General features: G+C 43.4%; 1 protein-coding gene across 1 annotated transcript in view; it reads left to right on the top strand.

The window, feature by feature from the left end:
• Ankfy1 (ankyrin repeat and FYVE domain containing 1) overlaps positions 1 to 18,704 on the top strand; it is a 74,527-nt gene that overhangs the window by 44,930 nt on the left and 10,893 nt on the right. Inside the window, exons 8-19 of the mRNA XM_032914040.1 lie at positions 2,036 to 2,240; positions 3,776 to 3,844; positions 4,203 to 4,402; positions 7,849 to 7,946; positions 10,105 to 10,333; positions 10,881 to 10,979; positions 11,201 to 11,354; positions 12,964 to 13,132; positions 14,509 to 14,627; positions 15,338 to 15,494; positions 16,752 to 16,952; positions 18,359 to 18,535. Of these exons, the coding sequence (XP_032769931.1) occupies positions 2,036 to 2,240; positions 3,776 to 3,844; positions 4,203 to 4,402; positions 7,849 to 7,946; positions 10,105 to 10,333; positions 10,881 to 10,979; positions 11,201 to 11,354; positions 12,964 to 13,132; positions 14,509 to 14,627; positions 15,338 to 15,494; positions 16,752 to 16,952; positions 18,359 to 18,535 (1,877 nt within the window). The remainder of the gene's footprint in view (positions 1 to 2,035; positions 2,241 to 3,775; positions 3,845 to 4,202; positions 4,403 to 7,848; positions 7,947 to 10,104; positions 10,334 to 10,880; positions 10,980 to 11,200; positions 11,355 to 12,963; positions 13,133 to 14,508; positions 14,628 to 15,337; positions 15,495 to 16,751; positions 16,953 to 18,358; positions 18,536 to 18,704) is intronic.

Here is an 18,704-nt window from a genome sequence, read left to right as displayed (position 1 = left end):
TTAGAATCTGTAACATTAGTGGACATCCTACCAAGCAAGTGCACCCATCAGAAGAATTTGGTGGTGTTAGGATCTGTGAGGCCGTAGGAGACCCACATAAAGCAGTGTTACCATCTTCTTTGATTAGTCTGACCTACGCAAGATGATGAGTCCTTTCATAACAATTGTAGTTTTTTCACTACTGAAAAACTGTAATAACCCACATAGGTTTCCTAAATGGGCCTCTCCTGACTAATTATTTGTAGGACTATTAAATATGATTTGCCCTAATTAAAACTGTCAAAAAACTGAAAAAAAAAAACATTGCACATGCATTTAAAAAACTGTTTAGCATTGGTTAGGAATATTTTATGTGGAAAAATTATTACAATATGCCTCATTTTCCTGGCGTTGTTGGTGAATGAGTAAAGCAAGTGACTGGACATTTCCAGCAGGGAGATACTGGTTTCTATTGCCGGGCCTCAGCCGCGCTGAGCACTCACTTTGTTGGCTGCGAGCCACATCCTTGCCATGTTCAAGTGGGATGTGTAGATGCTTTGTTTCCCTGTTGCTAGAACTTTATCTAGGGCCTGGTGTCCTGTTCCTGCTTAGTCCTGTTCTCCGGCTGTCGTTTGTTTACCCTCTGAACCGACTTTCCTTAATTCAACTTCTGATAATTCCTAAAGAGACTTTTTGGTATAAAGTACATTTAAATGCATGATTATAAATTATGAATTGATTTTTGGGTCTCACCAGTGAAGTAAATTTGATTTAAAGTCAGGTAATTCTTTAAGAAGGCTTAAGTCATAAAAATATTAGCTGAGAATGGTGGTTCTTGCCTGTAATCTTAGCACTTGAGAGGCTAGACAGCAGAGTGCTGCCAATTAGAAGCCAGCCTGGACTACAGAGAAAGACTGTCGTTGTCTTTTGGGGAAAAAAAAAAAAAAGAATAAAAGATGGTTTCTATTATGCTTTTCATCTGAATCTAACTATCTACAGGTTTCTTGTGCCTATGTAGTCATTTCTGTCTTTAAAAGTAGACCTAGGACTCTGATAAGAGAGGTTAGTATCTGAAATCAGAGTTGATTGGGATTAGATCCTGTCTGTCAAAGTGAAGCCCAGTAGCTCTGAAGTTAACCCATTGTCTTCCCCAATATTTTAGTAAGTCTGGTTTTTGTTGTTGTTGTTGTTGTTTGATTGGTTTGGGGTTTTTTGTTTGTTTTATGAGCCAGAGTTTCTCTGTGTAGACTTTGTGGTCTGGAACTCAGAGACCCATTTGCCTCTACCTCCCAAGTGCTGGGATTAAAGGTGTACACCACCACTGCTTGGCCTTGAGGCCAATTTTTAAAGACTTTGGTGGTTGAGTCCCAGGTAAAAGCTAATTGGTTGGGCAGGAGAGATGGCGGTTAGGAGCACTGACTGCTCTTCCAGATGTCCTGAGTTCAATTCCCAGCAACCAAATGGTGGCGCACAGCCACCTGTAGTGGGATCTCTTGCCCTCTTCTGGTGTGTCTGAAGACAGCTACAGTGAACTCATATACTTAAAATAAATAAATCTTAAAAAAAAAAAAAACAAAAACAAAAAACAAAAACTAATCGGTGCTACCTAGAGGCCACTGAGAAAAGTAACTGCTTCCACCCACCCTACCTACCTACCTACTACCTTCTGTGTGTGTCTTTGTGTCTGTGCGCCTGCCTGCCTGCCTGCCTGCCTGTCTGTCTGTCTGTCTGTCCATAGAATCCATAAGAGGATGTCAGATCCCTGGTAGTTGTGAGCCACCATGTTCTGGGACCTCATGAACTGGGGTTCTCTGAAAGAGCAACCACTCAACCACCTCCCCCACCCAAGGAACCAGGGCACATCAGGGAGAATTAAAAGGTGGACACAAGAGCCTTTTGAATTAAAGTATAACTCTGAATTGTTATGGGTTTCCACCATCCAAGATACTGCTTCAGATGCCTCCTATGTCTGCAGTTGTCCCCTATTGCCTTTTGAGGATGTGCTGGACATCTGGTTGTTGTCCTATCATTGTGTGTTCTGTTGTTTCTTTTTAAGGAGATCTTTTTGCTTCTACATTCCTCATTAAGAATGGGGCCCTTGTCAATGCTGCCACAGTAGGGGCGCAAGAGACCCCTTTACACCTTGTAGCATTGTACAGTTCAAAGAAATACTCAGCAGATGTGATGTCTGAGATGGCGCAGATTGCGGAGGCCCTCCTGCAGGCTGGTGCCAACCCCAACATGCAGGATAGCAAGGGCAGGTGAGTGCACTAACTCCAAAAGAGAATTGTTGTGGTGGCAGGCACATAATAAACATATACAGTATTTGACTAAATTTGATGTTTTCTTTAACTCGCAAACGTTGATTTGCCATGCAATGTCATGTCATGACTAAGACTAGAAGCCTTTGGGGAAAACATTTTCAGCCTAGCTAAAGGAAGTCTGAGTTTCTAAGCAATTGCTATCATTTCTATGTTGAAAGCAGCCAAAGTGGTCATCTAGTCCGTGTTTACAAGGACTTTTTCTAGCATTTTTAGGATCACTTGGATAGTTTGAAGAGAAACTACTACCTCAAGGCAACCTGTTTTATCTCTCTGAAGTCTAATTAGAAAAATCCTATTTTAAACTCAATTCTGCCTTATAAATACCTTTACTTTTAACAACTTATCTCCAGAGTCTCACTGCAGCCCTTCTTGTATTTGGCAGTGTTTCTGTTTTGTTTGGTGTTTTACATTTTCACAAGTTTTGTTTATTTCTTGTTTTTTTTGTGTGTAGGTATTTTACCTGCATGCATATCAATATATCACACGCACGCAGTGCCTGTGGAGGCTTGAAGAGTGTTAGGGGTCCCTGGAACTGGAGTTATAGGTGTCTGTGAGCCATTGTCTGGGTGCTAGGAATCACATCCAGGGCTCTAGAAGAGCAAGTGCTGCCCTAACCACTGAGCAACTTGCAGCCCGGTTTCTGTTTTTTTTCATCTTCCCAGAAGGAGTTGGTTTAGGGCTGCTTGTGGTTTAGAATTGTGGGAGGAGTTGCCTGTCTTTGAGGCAGAAGTATGGGAGGCTCTGAAGTGCAGTTCAGCTCCTTACCTCACCAGCTACATGCAGGACACAGGCGTCACTCACCATCAGATCGGTTTATCGCTTTGAAAACCACCCAGAAAGTAAGATTTCTGTGAGGTTGGCTGCCCCAAGAGGATCTATGCAGTGTACAATGTGCAGAAATCACATGGTCCAGGATCTTTGTGTCATATCATTATCCAGTTCCCAAATAGTACATCCTCCATTCCCCATGTTGATTCTTTAGGTTTGTTTTTTGTTTTTCCACTCTAACCATAGTAAGCTTGGGCAGTCTGTCCATCCGCAGAAGAGGCCAGACTCAGGACCCAATGCTCTAGTGGCAACCTTCCCTCCAGGCACTTGAGTACTAAATAAACAGGTGAGGAACTTGACTCAGTTTTTTGTTGATGCTGCTGTGTACTCCAGTGTTAATAGAACATTACAGTGAAGAGCAAAGTTTCTTTTCAGATTGACAGAGGACAGATGAGATAAAAGTGTTACAGAAGCCACTGTTTACCTCAGTCCTCCAGGAAGGGTTAGAACTGGGATAGAGAACGTGGGCCATAGAAGCAAGCCATTTTCATATTTTGATTCTTGTCCATGGTTTTGGAAACCAGAATGATGGAATTGGTTGTTGGTGTGATTCTACCAAGGATTCTAATTCCTGCCTGCTATGAGTGTCAGTCTCTTCTGAACTGACTCCTTTTTTATTTCATTTTATTCTATTTTACCCTCAGGACTCCTTTACACTTGTCCATCATGGCCAGGAACGAATATGTGTTCAATCAGCTGCTGCAGTGTAAACAGTACGTAGGGCGGCCTGGAGGAATGAAAAGCGGTTGTGAGGGTGGGATTGTGAGTGAAACATCTTTCCTTACTAACCTTTTTAAACACTATTGCTCATTTGTTTGTTTGATACAAGGTCTTATCAAGTAGTTCAGGCAGGCCTGGAATTCAAAGTCCTTTTGCTTTAGTACTCCAAGTAATGGGATTACTGACTGTCATGCCTAGCCTGAAGTTTTCTCTTAAGATGCTTTTTACTACAGACCTTAAATAAAATAAAAATCTGTCCTTTAGAACATATAGGGAGAGGAGAGTAGAGCTGTTGGCAACAAAGGGAGGCTGGAAATTTTATGTGTCATTCACATTGCTTCTTTATTTCAGATTAGATTTAGAGCTGAAAGATCACGAGGGCAGCACTGCACTCTGGCTTGCCGTCCAGTACATCACTGTGTCTTCAGACCAGTCTGTAAACCCCTTTGAAGACCTCCCTGTGGTAAACGGGACATCATTTGATGAGAATAGCTTTGCAGCTAGACTCATTCAACGCGGCAGCAACACCGATGCTCCTGACACAATGACAGGTAGGACTCAGAGGCCCCAGGAGTGAGGTAGGAGTTTGAGAACTCTGGAAAACGGGTTTCCTGTTAGTGGCAGGAGTTGTGAAGTCAGTGCTGGCCTTAGACGCACTTGATAGCCCAAACCAGCTTTGAGCATGTAGGTAACAAAACAAAAACAGAAGGCACTAAGTTCTGCTCCGAGTACTAAGAGTTAGACTACACACCTGGAAATGCTATGTTGTCTAGATATTAGTCTAGAAATTATACTTTTTGCCATATTTTTATTGATTTCTAACCTTAATTATAGTGTATAATAGTGTGGCATTGAGAACTTGAGTTTTGTTGCATTACTGTTTGCTCTGTATAGGTTTCCACCTGCTACCCCTACGTCATTGGGCTTGCACGCAGGGATAGTTTGCACAAGCTGGCAAAAACTAAACTGCACTGCCGGCCTTAGAACATATTCTTCTAAAATGTGATAGAATAGCATTTATTCACTGGAATTCTCTTTGTGTATTAAGGTGCAGTTGTCTATTGCATTGTTCAAGTCTTCATGTTCTCTGTTCAACTTCGAAGTGTTTGTTTTACCATCTCCTTTCTCGTCTTTCCTTTCTTCCCTTCCTTTCTTAGTGCTAGTAGGTGTGGTATCTTAGTCAGGGTTTCTATTCCTGCACAAAACATGACCAAGAAACAAGTTGGGGAGGAAAGGCTGTATTCAGCTTACACCTCCACATTACTGTTCATCACCAAAAGAAATCAGGACTGGAAGTCACATAGGGTAGGAATTTGGAGGCAGGAGTGGATGCAGAAGCCATGGAGGGGTGCTGCTTACTGGTTTGTTTCCCCTGGCTTGCTCTGCTTGCTTTCTTATAGAACCCAGGGCTATCAGTCCAGGGATGACACCACCCACAATGGGCTGGGCCCTCCCACCCTTGATCACTCGTTGAGAAAATGTCTTACAGCTGGATCTCATGGAGGCATTTCCTCAAGGGAGGTTCCTTTCTCTGTGATAACACCAGCTTGTGTCAAATTGACATACAAAACCAGCCAGTACATGTACCCCAGTACATGTACCATCAGTGAGCTGTACCCGGGACCCTCCCCAACCCCATCTTTTAGATTCTGAAAAATTTTATTAAATTTTTCTTACTATTGAGATGATATTTTCCATTACAAAATTGAGTTTTAGTCTAGATTTTGTTTTTGAGTCATATAGCCAGGCTGCTCTCAAATTTGATATATGACTGAAGATGATTTTAACTTTTTAATTCTTATCATCATTTTTAGATTTATTTTATTAGTATGTTTTACTCACATGTATGTATGTATGTATGCATGTGCAGCATATATGTGCCTAATGTCCAAGGAGGCCAGAAGAGAGAGCATGGGATCCCCTGGAAGTAGTATTACCAACAGTAGTGAGCTGTCATATACCGCCATTTCTAGAATAATACGTAGTCACGATGGCGTTTCCAGGTATTTAGACTAAAACGCTTAGCTCTCTGAACAGAATTTACTGCCTTCAACTCTTATTACCTACTATGGGGTTTTCTTCCTTTTCCTCTTGTTTTTTTTTTGTTGGTGGTGGTAGTGGTGGGTTTTTTTATTTTTGTTTTGAGACAAGGTCTTGCTGTGTTGCCTAGCTGACAGGAGTCACCACATAGAGCTAGAAGAACTGAACCCAGGCCCTTGGCAGGGTATCCAGAACTCTGAACTACTAAGCCCTTTCTCCAGCCCCCTATTTATTGTCTTGCTTTTACCTCTAATAGCTGAGATTCTGGGCATATATCATGCCAAGCAGAAGTTGAGATTAGAATGACTATAGACTATAGATGAAGTCAATTTCTGTGAAGGGAGGAAAAAAATGATATAAAAATGAAGTAGTACTTTTTTTCTTTTCTTTTTAAAATCGAGGGTACATACATGTGTAAAACATAAGGTTGAGTATGTGGAAGTCAGGTGATAACTTTTGGTATCTGGTTCTCAAGGCCGGGTCTCTTCTGCATAGGCCAACCAGCCGTAGAGTCTCCACTCGTAGCTCCTCCTTCATCTCACTTTAGAAATGCTGGAATTCTAGATGCATCCTACTGCTGTTTACACAGTGCTGGGGATGCCGGAGCCTGGTGGAGCACATCTTAGATCCCAGCACTCAGGAGGTAAAGGCAGTTGGATCTCTTGTGAGTTCAAGATTAATGTTCTACGTAGCAAACCCTAGGTCATCCAGGCCTATGGTAATGAAGCCCTGTCTTGGAAAAAGAATCATGAAATAAACACAGCTCTGAGAGTGAAGTCTAGGGGATTAAATTACACAGAAAGATTCTCCTCACTGAGCCCTCTCCATGCCTCTGCTTTGTCCCATTTCTTTTTCAGTCTTAATATTTATTTTATTTAGATTTTTCAAGCACTATAGCTTTAGACTATGCTATTGTTTTTTCAAAGAGTTTAAGTTTTAATTATGACTGTCCCTGTGTGTCTTTGTATGAGTACGTGCACATGTATATAGGTGCTTGCTGAGGCCAGAAGAGGGCATCAGATCCGCACAGCTGGAGTTACAGGCCTTTGTGAGCCATCAGATTAAACTCAGGTCCCCTGTAAGAGCAGTGCATGTTTTTAACCACTGAGCCATCTCTCCAGAGCCCACATGAGATTTCATGTTGTATTTGGAAATAGAGTTAGACCAGTGGGTTTGGAGCCAAAAACCATTTGGAGAAACCTTTATTTTCCTAAATGTTTTATTTAGAAAATAGTTACAGTATGAAGCAAAAATATTCCCGAGCTAACAGCAAGCTTACTAAGGCTGTGAGGATAGGACTAAAGTTTCTGATGGGCATTTTCTAGTATAGCTACAGTTTATGAAGCCTGGGCACTGCTACTTGCATCCCATCTTTCCCAGAACATTTGGAAGCATCTTTATCCTTTTTTTTAACTTAAAATTTATTTTATGTGTTATGGATGTTTTGCCTGTTTGTATGTCAGTGCACCATGTGCATGTCTGGTGCCTATGCAGGCCAGAAAAGAGCATTAGGTCCCCTGGAACTGAGCCGTAAGCAGTTATGGGTTGTCACGTGAGGGCTATGGATTGAACCTGGGTCCTCTTGAAGGACCCAGTGCTGGAAGAGCAGCAGCCAGTGCTCTTAAAACCACTGAGCCCCTATATGTTTTTGATTGTCACAAGTTCAGAGATCCTTGTGCATCTTGTGGGTAGGAGATAGGGTATTGCCAACTATTGTACAACTCACAAGAGCAGCCGTATGGCAAAGGAAATGTTGTAGAAACTGTTAGCAGCACTGCTGTGGAGGATGGGGGGAGCAACTTCGCCCCTACCCAGGCCCTACAGGGAGATAGAACTTGCTGCTAGGATGGATGCTGAACCAGTACCTGCTGTCTGTGAGGGCTGGCCATTTGTACAGGGTGGAACTTGAGGTCATTTTCATGCACATGGAAGAATGAACGTGGCTTCTTTCTTGTAGGAAATTGTTTACTACAGAGGGCAGCTGGGGCTGGAAATGAGGCTGCAGCTCTCTTCCTGGCAACTAGTGGTGCCCACGCCAACCACAGGAACAAATGGGTAAGTTGGAGCAGGCAGTTGGGAATTGCTGTGGTTTGTGGAAGAAATGGCTATCTTGGGTATGCAGGAAAAATGGAATAGTCTTTTTTTCTTCTTCACTTTTGTAAATATTCATATAACCAATGTGAAAAAGACTCATATATTCTCAAAATTGGTTGATTGAGTGGGTCAGCAACTATTGTCTGTGTTTTTGTTATATAGCCATGTCCTGAATAGATCCTGTAGACTCAGTAATGCAATAATGGGAATTGGCAAACAAGAATGTAAACAAGTGTTATAGCAGTTTCTTGGTTCTTTTGGGTTTGAGACAGAAAACCCAGGCTTGTCTTGCCTACTCTGTAGGACCTGGCCTCAATTTTTTGTGATCTCCTGTCTGGGACTCCCCAGTGCTAGGATCACAGTGCTGTCCTGTCTCCTTCCTGATGCTTCAGGTCTCCTGTGGGGGCTGCTTAGGGTATCTGTCCCTAAGCAACAATGTGAACCACATTATGGTCTCCCCTCACCCAAAGTTTTATTTTTAGGTTTCAGATAATCTGTGGTCAGTCATGGTCTGAATATAGTAAATAGAAAATTATGAAAATAACCCATAAATTTTAGGTTGTCTACTGGGGTACCATCATGAAATGTCACCACGATCTTAGTTTGTGAATCACCCGTTTGTCCAGTGTATCCATGGTACCTGTTTCCTGCCTGCCAGTCTCTTAGCAGCTCTCTCTTGTAAGATGGTCAGGCTCAGTGTCAAAGTGTATCTTCATTGTCACAATGCCTGTATCCTTTTAGTTACCTTCACAAGAGGATAAGTATAGGACAGAAGGTATTTTGAGAGGTCACATTCACATGACTTTATGAGACTATATTATTGTTTTATTGTTGCTAGTTCCCTTTCTGTGCCTAAATGATAAGCGAAATGTTGACATAAGTACTTCATTAGGAAAATATAGACATAAGGTTTGGTATTCCCATGGTTTCAGGCATCTCTGGGAGTGTCCAAGATTCTATTTCCCCGCAGTAAGGGCAGGCATTGATAAGATTGGCAATAGGTCTTGGGGTCAGACAGTCCGGAGCTCACCCACTTTCCCACTTCCTGTGTGTAGTCTTAGACATGTACTTGACTTTCTAAGCTTCAGTTTCAACAGCTATAAAATGGGAGTTAGTCTTGATGTCATAAGGAATGGGTGAGATGAAAAGAAATAGGGCTGGTGAGGCTAGGGCTCACTGTTCATCTTCCAGAGGACTTGAGGTGGATTTTTCAGCACGCATATGGGACAGGCTCACAGCACCTGTAGCTCCAGCTCTGGGCATCAGCACCTGGCTTCTGCGCAGCTGCATACCCCACACAAGTGTGCACAGCTAATAGGAACTGTTTTGTTAAGTGTGTATTAGCACACTCTCCGGAACACTACATACTAAACGCTAGGTTTCTGTGGAGCACTCCCTAGTGAGGACACTTTCTTTCTTTGGCTTTCTGATTTTCACAAAGGGAGTTGTACTTATTTTTCAGGTCATTTTACTACTTGTGCTTGTTGCTTTAAAAGAATATCAACCCTGCCTGGCAGTGCTGGCTCAAACCTTTAATCCCAGCAGTTGGGAGGCAGAGGTAGGCGAATCTCTGTGAATTGGAGGACAGCCTACCCCACAGAGTGAGTTCCAGGACAGCTAAGGCTATACAGAGAAACCCTGTCTTGAAAAACAAAACAAAAACAAGAAGGAAGGAAGGAAGGAAGGAAGGAAGGAAGGGAGGGAGGGAGGGAGGGAGGAAGGAAGGAAAGAAGGAAAGAGTTAGCCCTGCTTACCTCAGGCCATAGTGCTGCTGTGTTTCCTAGTGTTGGCTGTGGTGATGTCTGGTTGCTTTTGACTACTGTTGTTTTTTAGAGAAATATATTCTTTGCGTAAGTAGGAAAAAATGTAAGAACAAAGTAAAGGGATAACTAAGGTGGTCCTGGGAGAAAAAAAAGACAGAAAAATTCTTGGGAAGACACCTAAGAAATTAAAAGTTAATTGTTCTGAGGGAGGGGATTCAGGATCATGAGGTCAGCTGGTGACAGGAGGAACCCACGGCTGTGATTGACAGTGGGGCCGGAGTTTTGCTTGCTTCCACTGTAACTGACAAGCAACTCCTATTCCCTTCTAAGGTGAGTTGGGTTTTTGTTTCCTTCAGGGAGAAACTCCTTTGCATACGGCTTGTCGGCACGGCCTGGCCAACCTCACAGCAGAGCTACTGCAGCAAGGTGCCAACCCAAACCTACAGACAGAAGAGGCTCTGCCTGTGCCCAAGGAGTCTCCAGTCCTAATGGGTTCTGCAGATGGCATCTACCTACAGACACCACTGCACATGGCAATTGCCTATAACCATCCAGATGTGGTTTCTGTCATCTTGGAGCAGAAAGGTAGGTGGTTGGGTCTGATGCCCACCATTGAGCTGTGGAAATGGGTTTTGGGCAGTTGTCTTCAGAGGCCACTGCTTCTGTTTGTCAGTCATGCACAGCTATTTCGTGGCTATCATTCGCTTACATTATTGTCTTGGGAGTACAGTCTATTCTTATGTGTCGAATGTTTAAGTTTTTTAAAAATAAATTTATTTTAAATATTTTACTTCAAAGTAATAGATCTCTGGATTTCCACTCTTCATAAGAGATAACTGTTTGCTTCCTTTGAAAAGCAAGTATATTCTGGCCAGTCAATCAGTTTATAAGTGAGTCTTAGCTTCTAGAATGCCTTAAATGGGCTCCAAGGAGTCAGGTGTGGTGACTCATGGCTATAACCCCAGTACTCGGGGTCAAAGACAGGAAGATCTCCAGAAATTTGAGGCTAGCCAGGGCTACCAGTGAAACTGTTTTCCTCCTTCGTTCTTCCTCAATTAAGAAAAAATTAAAAGTGACTCTGTCAGTCATAGGATGGTGAAATGAAGTTTCTTTTTCTTTTAAAAATATTCAGCCAATGCTCTTCACGCCACCAACAACCTACAAATTATTCCGGATTTCAGCCTCAAGGATTCCAGAGACCAAACTGTGCTCGGCCTCGCACTATGGACTGGTAAGCTATGCCAAATGCTGTTGGCTCTCGAGATGAGTAGGTGGGGAGACTAGAAGGGGCCGGAGGAAGTGGTGGGGACTAATCATTTTGTTGTAAAATAACTTTCTACCTTTTACATTCACTGAAAAATTGGCATCTTTGAGAAGCTTAGAGGGTCTGTTTGTTGTCAGAGAAATAGGAAAATATGGTAATGCATGAACTGGAGCTTGTTTATTTCCCAGGCATGCACACAATTGCTGCCCAGCTGCTGGGCTCTGGAGCTTCTATCAATGACGCCATGCCAGATGGACAGACACTGCTGCACATGGCCATACAGCGGCAGGACAGCAAGAGTGCTCTCTTCCTGCTGGAGCACCAAGCTGATATAAACGTCAGGTGCGACAAAGTGGCATGTTCTCTTGTGACATAATTAATTGAGATGCTTTAGAATCAGAGCCTAGGTTTTAGAAGGAAATTTCTTTTTTAATTTCTGGTTACATAAAAAAGGAGAAACAGTAGCACTCAGAATGTACAATGAAGTCAGGACTGGACAGCACACAACTATAATTTCAGCTTCTTAGGAGACTGAGGCAGGGGGATAGTTCAAGGTAGAAAGACTGTTTCAGAATGAAAGCTTGAAGAAGAGCTGGGCACTGAGCATAGAAGTGCACACTGATTCCAGCACTGTGAAGGGGGGAGCAGACAAGTCTCTGGGAGTGCAAGGTCAGCCTGGTCTATACAGGGAGACCCTGTCCCTAAAGCTAAAACGAAAATGGGTAGGAACGCAGCACTTAAGTAAAGAGCTCTAATCCCTGCATTCAGTCTCGGGACCTCAGAGCTGGTGGCATATAGAAAGAGGATGACGGTATAGCTCAGTGGTAGGCACTCGTCAAACAACTTTAATGCTCCAGGTTCAGTCCCTAATTCATGTCCTCTAACAAAGTACAGACAGGGTTATAAGTATGATCTGTGGACATGTATAGCCATAGCCAAGTTCTACTCTGTCTTTCCTGGTAACTGTCAGAGCCAGTGCACAACATCACACAAGTCCTGTAAAGGATGATCCAAACAAAAATCAGTCTTTAGTAAAATTTCAGTTGCAACAAGGAATACCCCAATAACTAAACAACTAAACCACAAACAGGCTTAAAGGGGAAAAAAGGTTTTTAGTTTTAAATTTATATATTTAGGTAGCACATGTGCTATGTATCCACATGTTCCTCAGTGTGTTGTAGAGGTGTAGAGGCTTGTGGGAGTCCATTATCTCACCACACGTGTTCTGAGGATCAAACTCAGGTATCAGGCTTGGTTAACAGACCTGCTCAGCCATCTTGCCAGCCTCAGACTTTTTTTTTTTTCTTCTTTTTTCTTTTTTTTCGGAGCTGGGGACCGAACCCAGGGCCTTGCGCTTGCTAGGCAAGCACTCTACCACTGAGCTAAATCCCCAACCCCAGCCTCAGACTTTTATCATTGTGTATTCATAGGATCCTTTCTCAGTTTACAGTGTTAAATGATGCTGAATTACAGAGTCGGGGGATGAAGTGTGAGGGTTTTGTTGTTTGGTTGGTTGGTTTTTGTTTCGTTTGTTTTGTTTTTGAGACATTCTCATGTACAACAGGTTACCAACTCTGTAACTGGGATAACTTTAAATTTTTGATCGTCCTCCCCCTTCTCTCACTGCTAGGCTTGCTGGCATGTGTGCTGGGGATCAAACCAGGGCTTCATGTCTGCTAGACAAACACCCTACAACCACGCTCTATCTCTAGCCCTATTTGTTTGCTTTCTAGAGTACAGTAGAGAGAAATGGTTTTATTTTCTTAAAATAGCTCAGTAAAGACAAATAGAGCTGACAGGTTTGATTTTCTTGAGAACATTCTAGAGACTAACTGAAGTGGGTTTCTATCCTCGTGGCATTATATCCACCTGTATAAAACCTGTAGGATGCTGTTTTTCTTTGGCTGCCGTTACAAGCACTGGGTTTACTGTGTTGATTATGTCTTAATAGGACTCAAGATAGGGAGACTGCCCTTCAGCTGGCCATCAAAAATCAACTTCCATTGGTGGTTGATGCCATATGTACTCGAGGAGCTGATATGTCTGTGCCAGATGAAAAAGGGAACCCACCACTGTGGCTTGCCTTGGCAAGTAATCTGGAGGACATTGCTTCCACTCTGGTGAGTCATGCAAGACAGAGTCTCTGCTTACAGATGAGGGTATGTTGTGTCAAATACAGATTAGTTGCCTGTATACCATCACAGAAGTTACCATCACAGAAGCAAAAGGTCAGCCAAGTAACAAATCCAAGTCAAGGACAAGCAGTGGAAAATCATGTAATGAAGTCCAGGATAATGGGGCTTGAGAGATGGATTAAGGCACTTTTTGCAAAGGACCCAGAGTTGACTTCCAGCACCCACATGGTTTGCAATCGTAACTCCAGTTTAGGGAATCGGATGCTCTCTTCTGACTTCTGCAGGCTCCAGGCATGCACATGGGTGTGCAGACATACATACAGGAAAAACTCCCATATGCATAAAAATAAAATAGGTTAGAGGTTCAGTGAGGCATGGGTTGTATTCACCTGTAATCCCAATACTGGACAGGTAAGGCTGTGGCATCTCTGTGAGTTCAAGGCCAGCCTAGTCTACAAAGCAAGTTGCAGACTAGCCAGAGCTATCCAGTGAGACTTTGTCTAAGGTGAGAGGGAAGGCACCGTAAAATTCACCTTGGTGCTGACCAGCACTTTGTGTGCGTTGTCTTTAAAAGACTACAGAGAGGAGGGCTAGAGGGAAAGGATTCCCTCAGGCATCTCCTAGTGGGGGCTTGATTTGATGCTGTTACTATCTCCATATTAATAAATCCCCAAATTTTGGGGTTGTCTGTGTTGTTGACAAAACAGGTCTAAAAGGGAGAGGAAAACCTGGGGTTTCTCATTTATCACTCACTCTGAGGGCCTACAGTATGACATTGAGGCATTTAGCCAGACGTGTTAATCAACTGTTTTGAGGGATTGCCTGTCAATTACAGGTGTGGCTTGCTGAGGGACTTTGGAGTGCACGTGTATACAGGCACTGTCCTGAGTAGAACCTAGCTGTAGAGGCACTAATGTATATTTCTGAAAACTATACCTCTAGGACCTAGTGTAAGAATTTCGAAGAGCAAATTATATTTATTTTAATTTTTTATGTATATGGTATTTTGCCTGCATATACATCTTTGCACCATGTGCATTCTTGGTGCTCATGGAGGCCAGAAGAGGGCATCAGATCCCCTGGAGCTGGAATTAACAAATTATTGTGAGCTAGAGTGTAGGGAAGGGGAATCAAGCCTGGGTCATCTAGATGAGCAGCCAGTGCTCCTAATTGATAAGTCATCTCTCCAGCTCTCAAAGAGCAGATTTTAATTAGTGTTTATAATACTAATGAGTGGTTATAATAATGACATCAGTTACTTGTTAACTATGCCTTATCTGAAAAGTAATTGCTCAAAATTGAAAATAAAGATTTTCCCTTTTGCTCGACAACGTTTGTGAGAAAACTGTGTTTCTCTGCAGGTCAGACACGGTTGTGATGCTACATGCTGGGGCCCAGGACCCAGTGGGTGTCTTCAGACACTTCTGCATAGAGCCATTGATGAAAACAATGAGTCTACTGCCTGCTTTCTTATTCGCAGGTCTGTGAAGCCAAAGAATCTCCCTTTTTATTCAGTTTACTGCAAATTACCTCTTTTTTTATGTCAAGTTACCTCAGTCTTGACATGCTTTTAGCTGGCCTTGACTTTAATAATTAAGATTACCGGGGTTGGGGATTTAGCTCAGCGGTAGAGCGCTTGCCTAGGAAGCGCAAGGCCCTGGGTTCGGTCCCCAGCTCCAAAAAAAAAAAAAAAAAAAAAAAGATTACCATAGGGTCACTGTTCTGAAGTGTCAGGTCATCTGAGAACCAAGCTAGCTGGGGAGCCAGATTTACATGCTGGGATCAAAACAGTCTTCTGCTTTGGAGACTGCTTTGACCTTCAGAACCGTTCTTACTGTGACATCAGGAAGTTAGGGTGAAGGAGACCATATGGGCTTATCTGAGCACCACAACACGTGAATCATAAAAGGGTCATAACCCTCTTAGAGAGTAGGAAATGAAGAGGCAAGGTAACCTAGGACTTTATGAATAGTGGTTCTCAAAGGGTGTCTACAACGGTTCTGATTCCCAGGTTACCCTAAGACCAATACAAGAGAGCTATGGAAGTAGCACCTGTCCCTAGGGCTTGGTGCTGAGGACCAGGTTAGCAGGGCGTGGCAATGATGGCTTTGTTGTTAGTGGGTGAAGCTGCTGTTCTCTAGCACATTCTGGTGGGCAAGGTGGAGGGTGACCTTCTATTTCCTACTTCAGTGGCTGTGACGTGAACAGTCCCAGACAACCAGGTACTGATGGAGAAGGAGAAGAGGAAGCCAGGGATGGTCAGACTCCTCTGCACTTGGCAGCCTCATGGGGGCTAGAAGAGACAGTGCAGTGTCTTTTGGAGTTTGGCGCCAATGTCAATGCACAGGTATATAGTTTTACTTTCCGGGGGGCGTGGGGGGGATGAACTTAGAGGAATTGTCTCTTGTGGCAAGGAACCTTACACATTCCCTAGTTCTAGACTTCTGTTTTACCACAAACCATGTTTTAACATGACAGATAGTGACTTTGAATCAAGTCTGGTAATTGACTTGATTTCAGGTTCATTCTCTGTACCTTGTTCTTCAGCATGAAGAAGGTTGTTTTATTGTTCTACCTTGTGTCTTAGTCCCTTATAGATTTCCACACAGAAAGGCTTAGTCTCACCCTGTGGACTGAGCACTGTATTTAGGACAGCATTCAGACCTGTGGAGTGAGTAAATAAAGAATGTGTGTGTACATATGCATGTACGTGTGTGTGTGTGTGTGTGTGTGTGTGTGAGAGAGAGAGAGAGAGAGAGAGAGAGAGTGTTGTGTGTGTGTGTGTGTGTGTGTGAGAGAGAGTTTGTGTGTGTGTGTGTGTGAGAGAGAGTGTGTGTGTATGTGAGAGAGAGAGTGTGTGTGTGTGTGTGTGAGAGAGAGAGAGAGAGAGTTAAAGATTTACCTACTTTTTATTTTATGTATTTGAGTTGTTGCCAGCGTGTACATAAGTATACTAGCTGTGTGCCTGGTATAAGAAGAGAGCAGAAAAGGCACTATACTCTTGACACTGGATTTGCAGTTGTAAAGCTCCATGTAGGTGCTGGAGACTGAACTGGGTCTTCTGAAAGAGCAGTCAATGTTCTTAACTGCTGAGCCATCTCCCTAGTCCCAGCATCCACCTTATTTTTTTTTTTTTTTCTTTTTTTTTTTTTTTTTCGAGCTGGGGACTGAACCTAGGGGCCTTGGCGCCATAGGCAAGCGCCTACCACTGAGCTAAATCCCCAACCTCCACCTTATTTTTAAGACAGGGTCTCCAGTTGGCCAAGGACATGGACAGCCAGGCTGCCTGTCTTCCCCTCCCCAACACTAGAATTAGAAACCCATGCTTTTTATATGGGTCCTGAGGATTAAGCCCCAGTTGTAAGTTTGTGAAGCAAATACTTTTCTGCCTGAGCCGTCTCCACAGCTCCAGAAACCTGTAAGGATTTACACTGCGCTGTGTATATGGGAGCTGAGGATGCTGCAGCTCTTCTAAGAAGGTGTGGTGGGGAGAAGCTGCCGGTCACCCTTATGCTGTCCTCTTCTTAAAGGTTTCTTCCCTTTCATATTGTCCCTGAATTTTATCGTTCAACTAGACATGGGAATTTGTGCTTCATCTTCATAGGATGCAGAAGGAAGAACACCTGTCCACGTGGCCATCAGCAACCAGCATAGTGTCATCATTCAGCTATTGATCTCTCACCCCAGCATTGAGCTGAGCATACGGGACAGACAAGGGCTGACCCCTTTTGCCTGCGCCATGACTTACAAGAACAATAAGGCAGCTGAAGCCATTCTAAAACGAGAGTCTGGTGCTGCTGAGCAGGTCAGTGTCCAGCCACCACCATTCCCCACAGCGAAGCTTACCGTAGTACCACTATCTAAACAGCTCCCTTCTACACAGAGATACTTGCTTTGAAATTAAACTCCCCTTTTCTGAGCATTGAACAATTATAATATCCTGTGCCTGCTAGCTGGGGCGTGACTATGTTCCCCTGTATTTCAGCCACTTGGTGATGTAGTGGGAAAGGGATTTCAAATGAGGGCTTGGCATTAGAATTCTGTCAGTATGTAGCTGGGCCCACTCTCTGCATTTGCTGGATGCTTTAATGATGAATGTCTCCAAACATATTAAAACTGAATTCGAGGTATTTGTGATATTGGGTGGCTTTCTGAGTGTTTCCACTTAGCACATTAATTTCCTGTTCTGGGACATTTCTTTACCATCTGCTAAATCCTGCTTGCAACTTGTTTATCTACAACAGTGAGGAAAATGAGGTTAGTGACTGATGTGTGGTGAAAGCTGGAATAGGTTTATCAGGTCAGACCATAGAAACCGGATTCCAGCTCGCTTAAACGATGTTGCCAAGATGCACAGGTAGCCATTTATGGATAAAATGAGATGTGGGGCCTGTATAAAATGCAGTCCTGGCATGGAGATGACTGCTTGCCAGCACAGGCTTTGGTACCCCACCTTCCTTTATCATTTTCCCAAGTGTTAAAGTTGCTCTTAACTTTACTTTGCCCACACTCAGACTGTGAGGCAGTCATGAATGGGGACAGACCTCTCACATTTCTTCTCCAACTAGTCTAAAGCTGGTACTACTGATCTCCGTCCTTTGCAGATTTTATTACCCCAGCCCACTGTACATGTGGTGGAGGGGTGGTGATGGTGAGGCAGAGTATGGAGCTAGCTGTTGTCCTCTCTTAAGCACTGTACTAGTGATGTAGTATTCATTCCTGTAACTACAACCATGCTGAGGTTTGACTTGAGGGATCTTCTGGCTACTTCATGCTTGTCTGGCATGCTGCTGTTACCTCTCATTGTGTGTTACTCTGAAGCGTAAGAAAATTTCTAAAGCCTCTTTGGCTGCTCAGAGATGAAGATGGATATCTAGTTTGATCAAAGCAGAGGCCTTGCAGCTTGCTTGTCATATTTGCTTCTTCCTGAGCACTTCTTTCTGCCACTCAAATGCCTTCCTTCATTTCTCACTTAGTCCCTTCTTGACTTTCCATGTCTGGTTCCTACTGTGTGTGTGTGTGGGGGGGTGTGCAGCTCCTTTCTAACCACATTCATGTGTGCATGTGGTTGTGTTGGAGCTCTGGAACTGAGGAAGGATGCTTCATGACCTTCCCAGCACAGCAGTTATTTCAGCTTGTGGCATGCAGTGGGATCCTGTTCTTTAAGGAGAACGGGTTAATAGTATGATTCTTTCTTGTTTGTTGCTGTAGGTAGATAATAAAGGTCGGAATTTTCTTCACGTGGCAGTTCAGAACTCTGACATTGAAAGTGTCTTGTTCCTGATCAGTGTCCAGGCCAATGTGAACTCCAGAGTCCAGGATGCTTCCAAGTTGACCCCTCTGCACCTTGCTGTTCAGGCAGGCTCAGAGATCATTGTCCGGAATCTGGTAAGCCAAAAGGAAGCATAAGAAGCCAAGCAACAGAAAGAGACTGGAGGTCAGCTGTGTTGTTTCCCTGCTACCAGGAACTCAGTTGAGACTCCTCCCTCCCCTCTCTCCCTTCCCATCTTTTTTTTTTTCCCAACTAGCAGGCCTGGAACTCTATGCAGATTAAGCT

Source organism: Rattus rattus, chromosome 9, assembly GCF_011064425.1.
Source record: "Rattus rattus isolate New Zealand chromosome 9, Rrattus_CSIRO_v1, whole genome shotgun sequence".
Taxonomy (NCBI): domain Eukaryota; kingdom Metazoa; phylum Chordata; class Mammalia; order Rodentia; family Muridae; genus Rattus; species Rattus rattus.
This window is presented reverse-complemented; position numbering and strand designations above follow the sequence as displayed.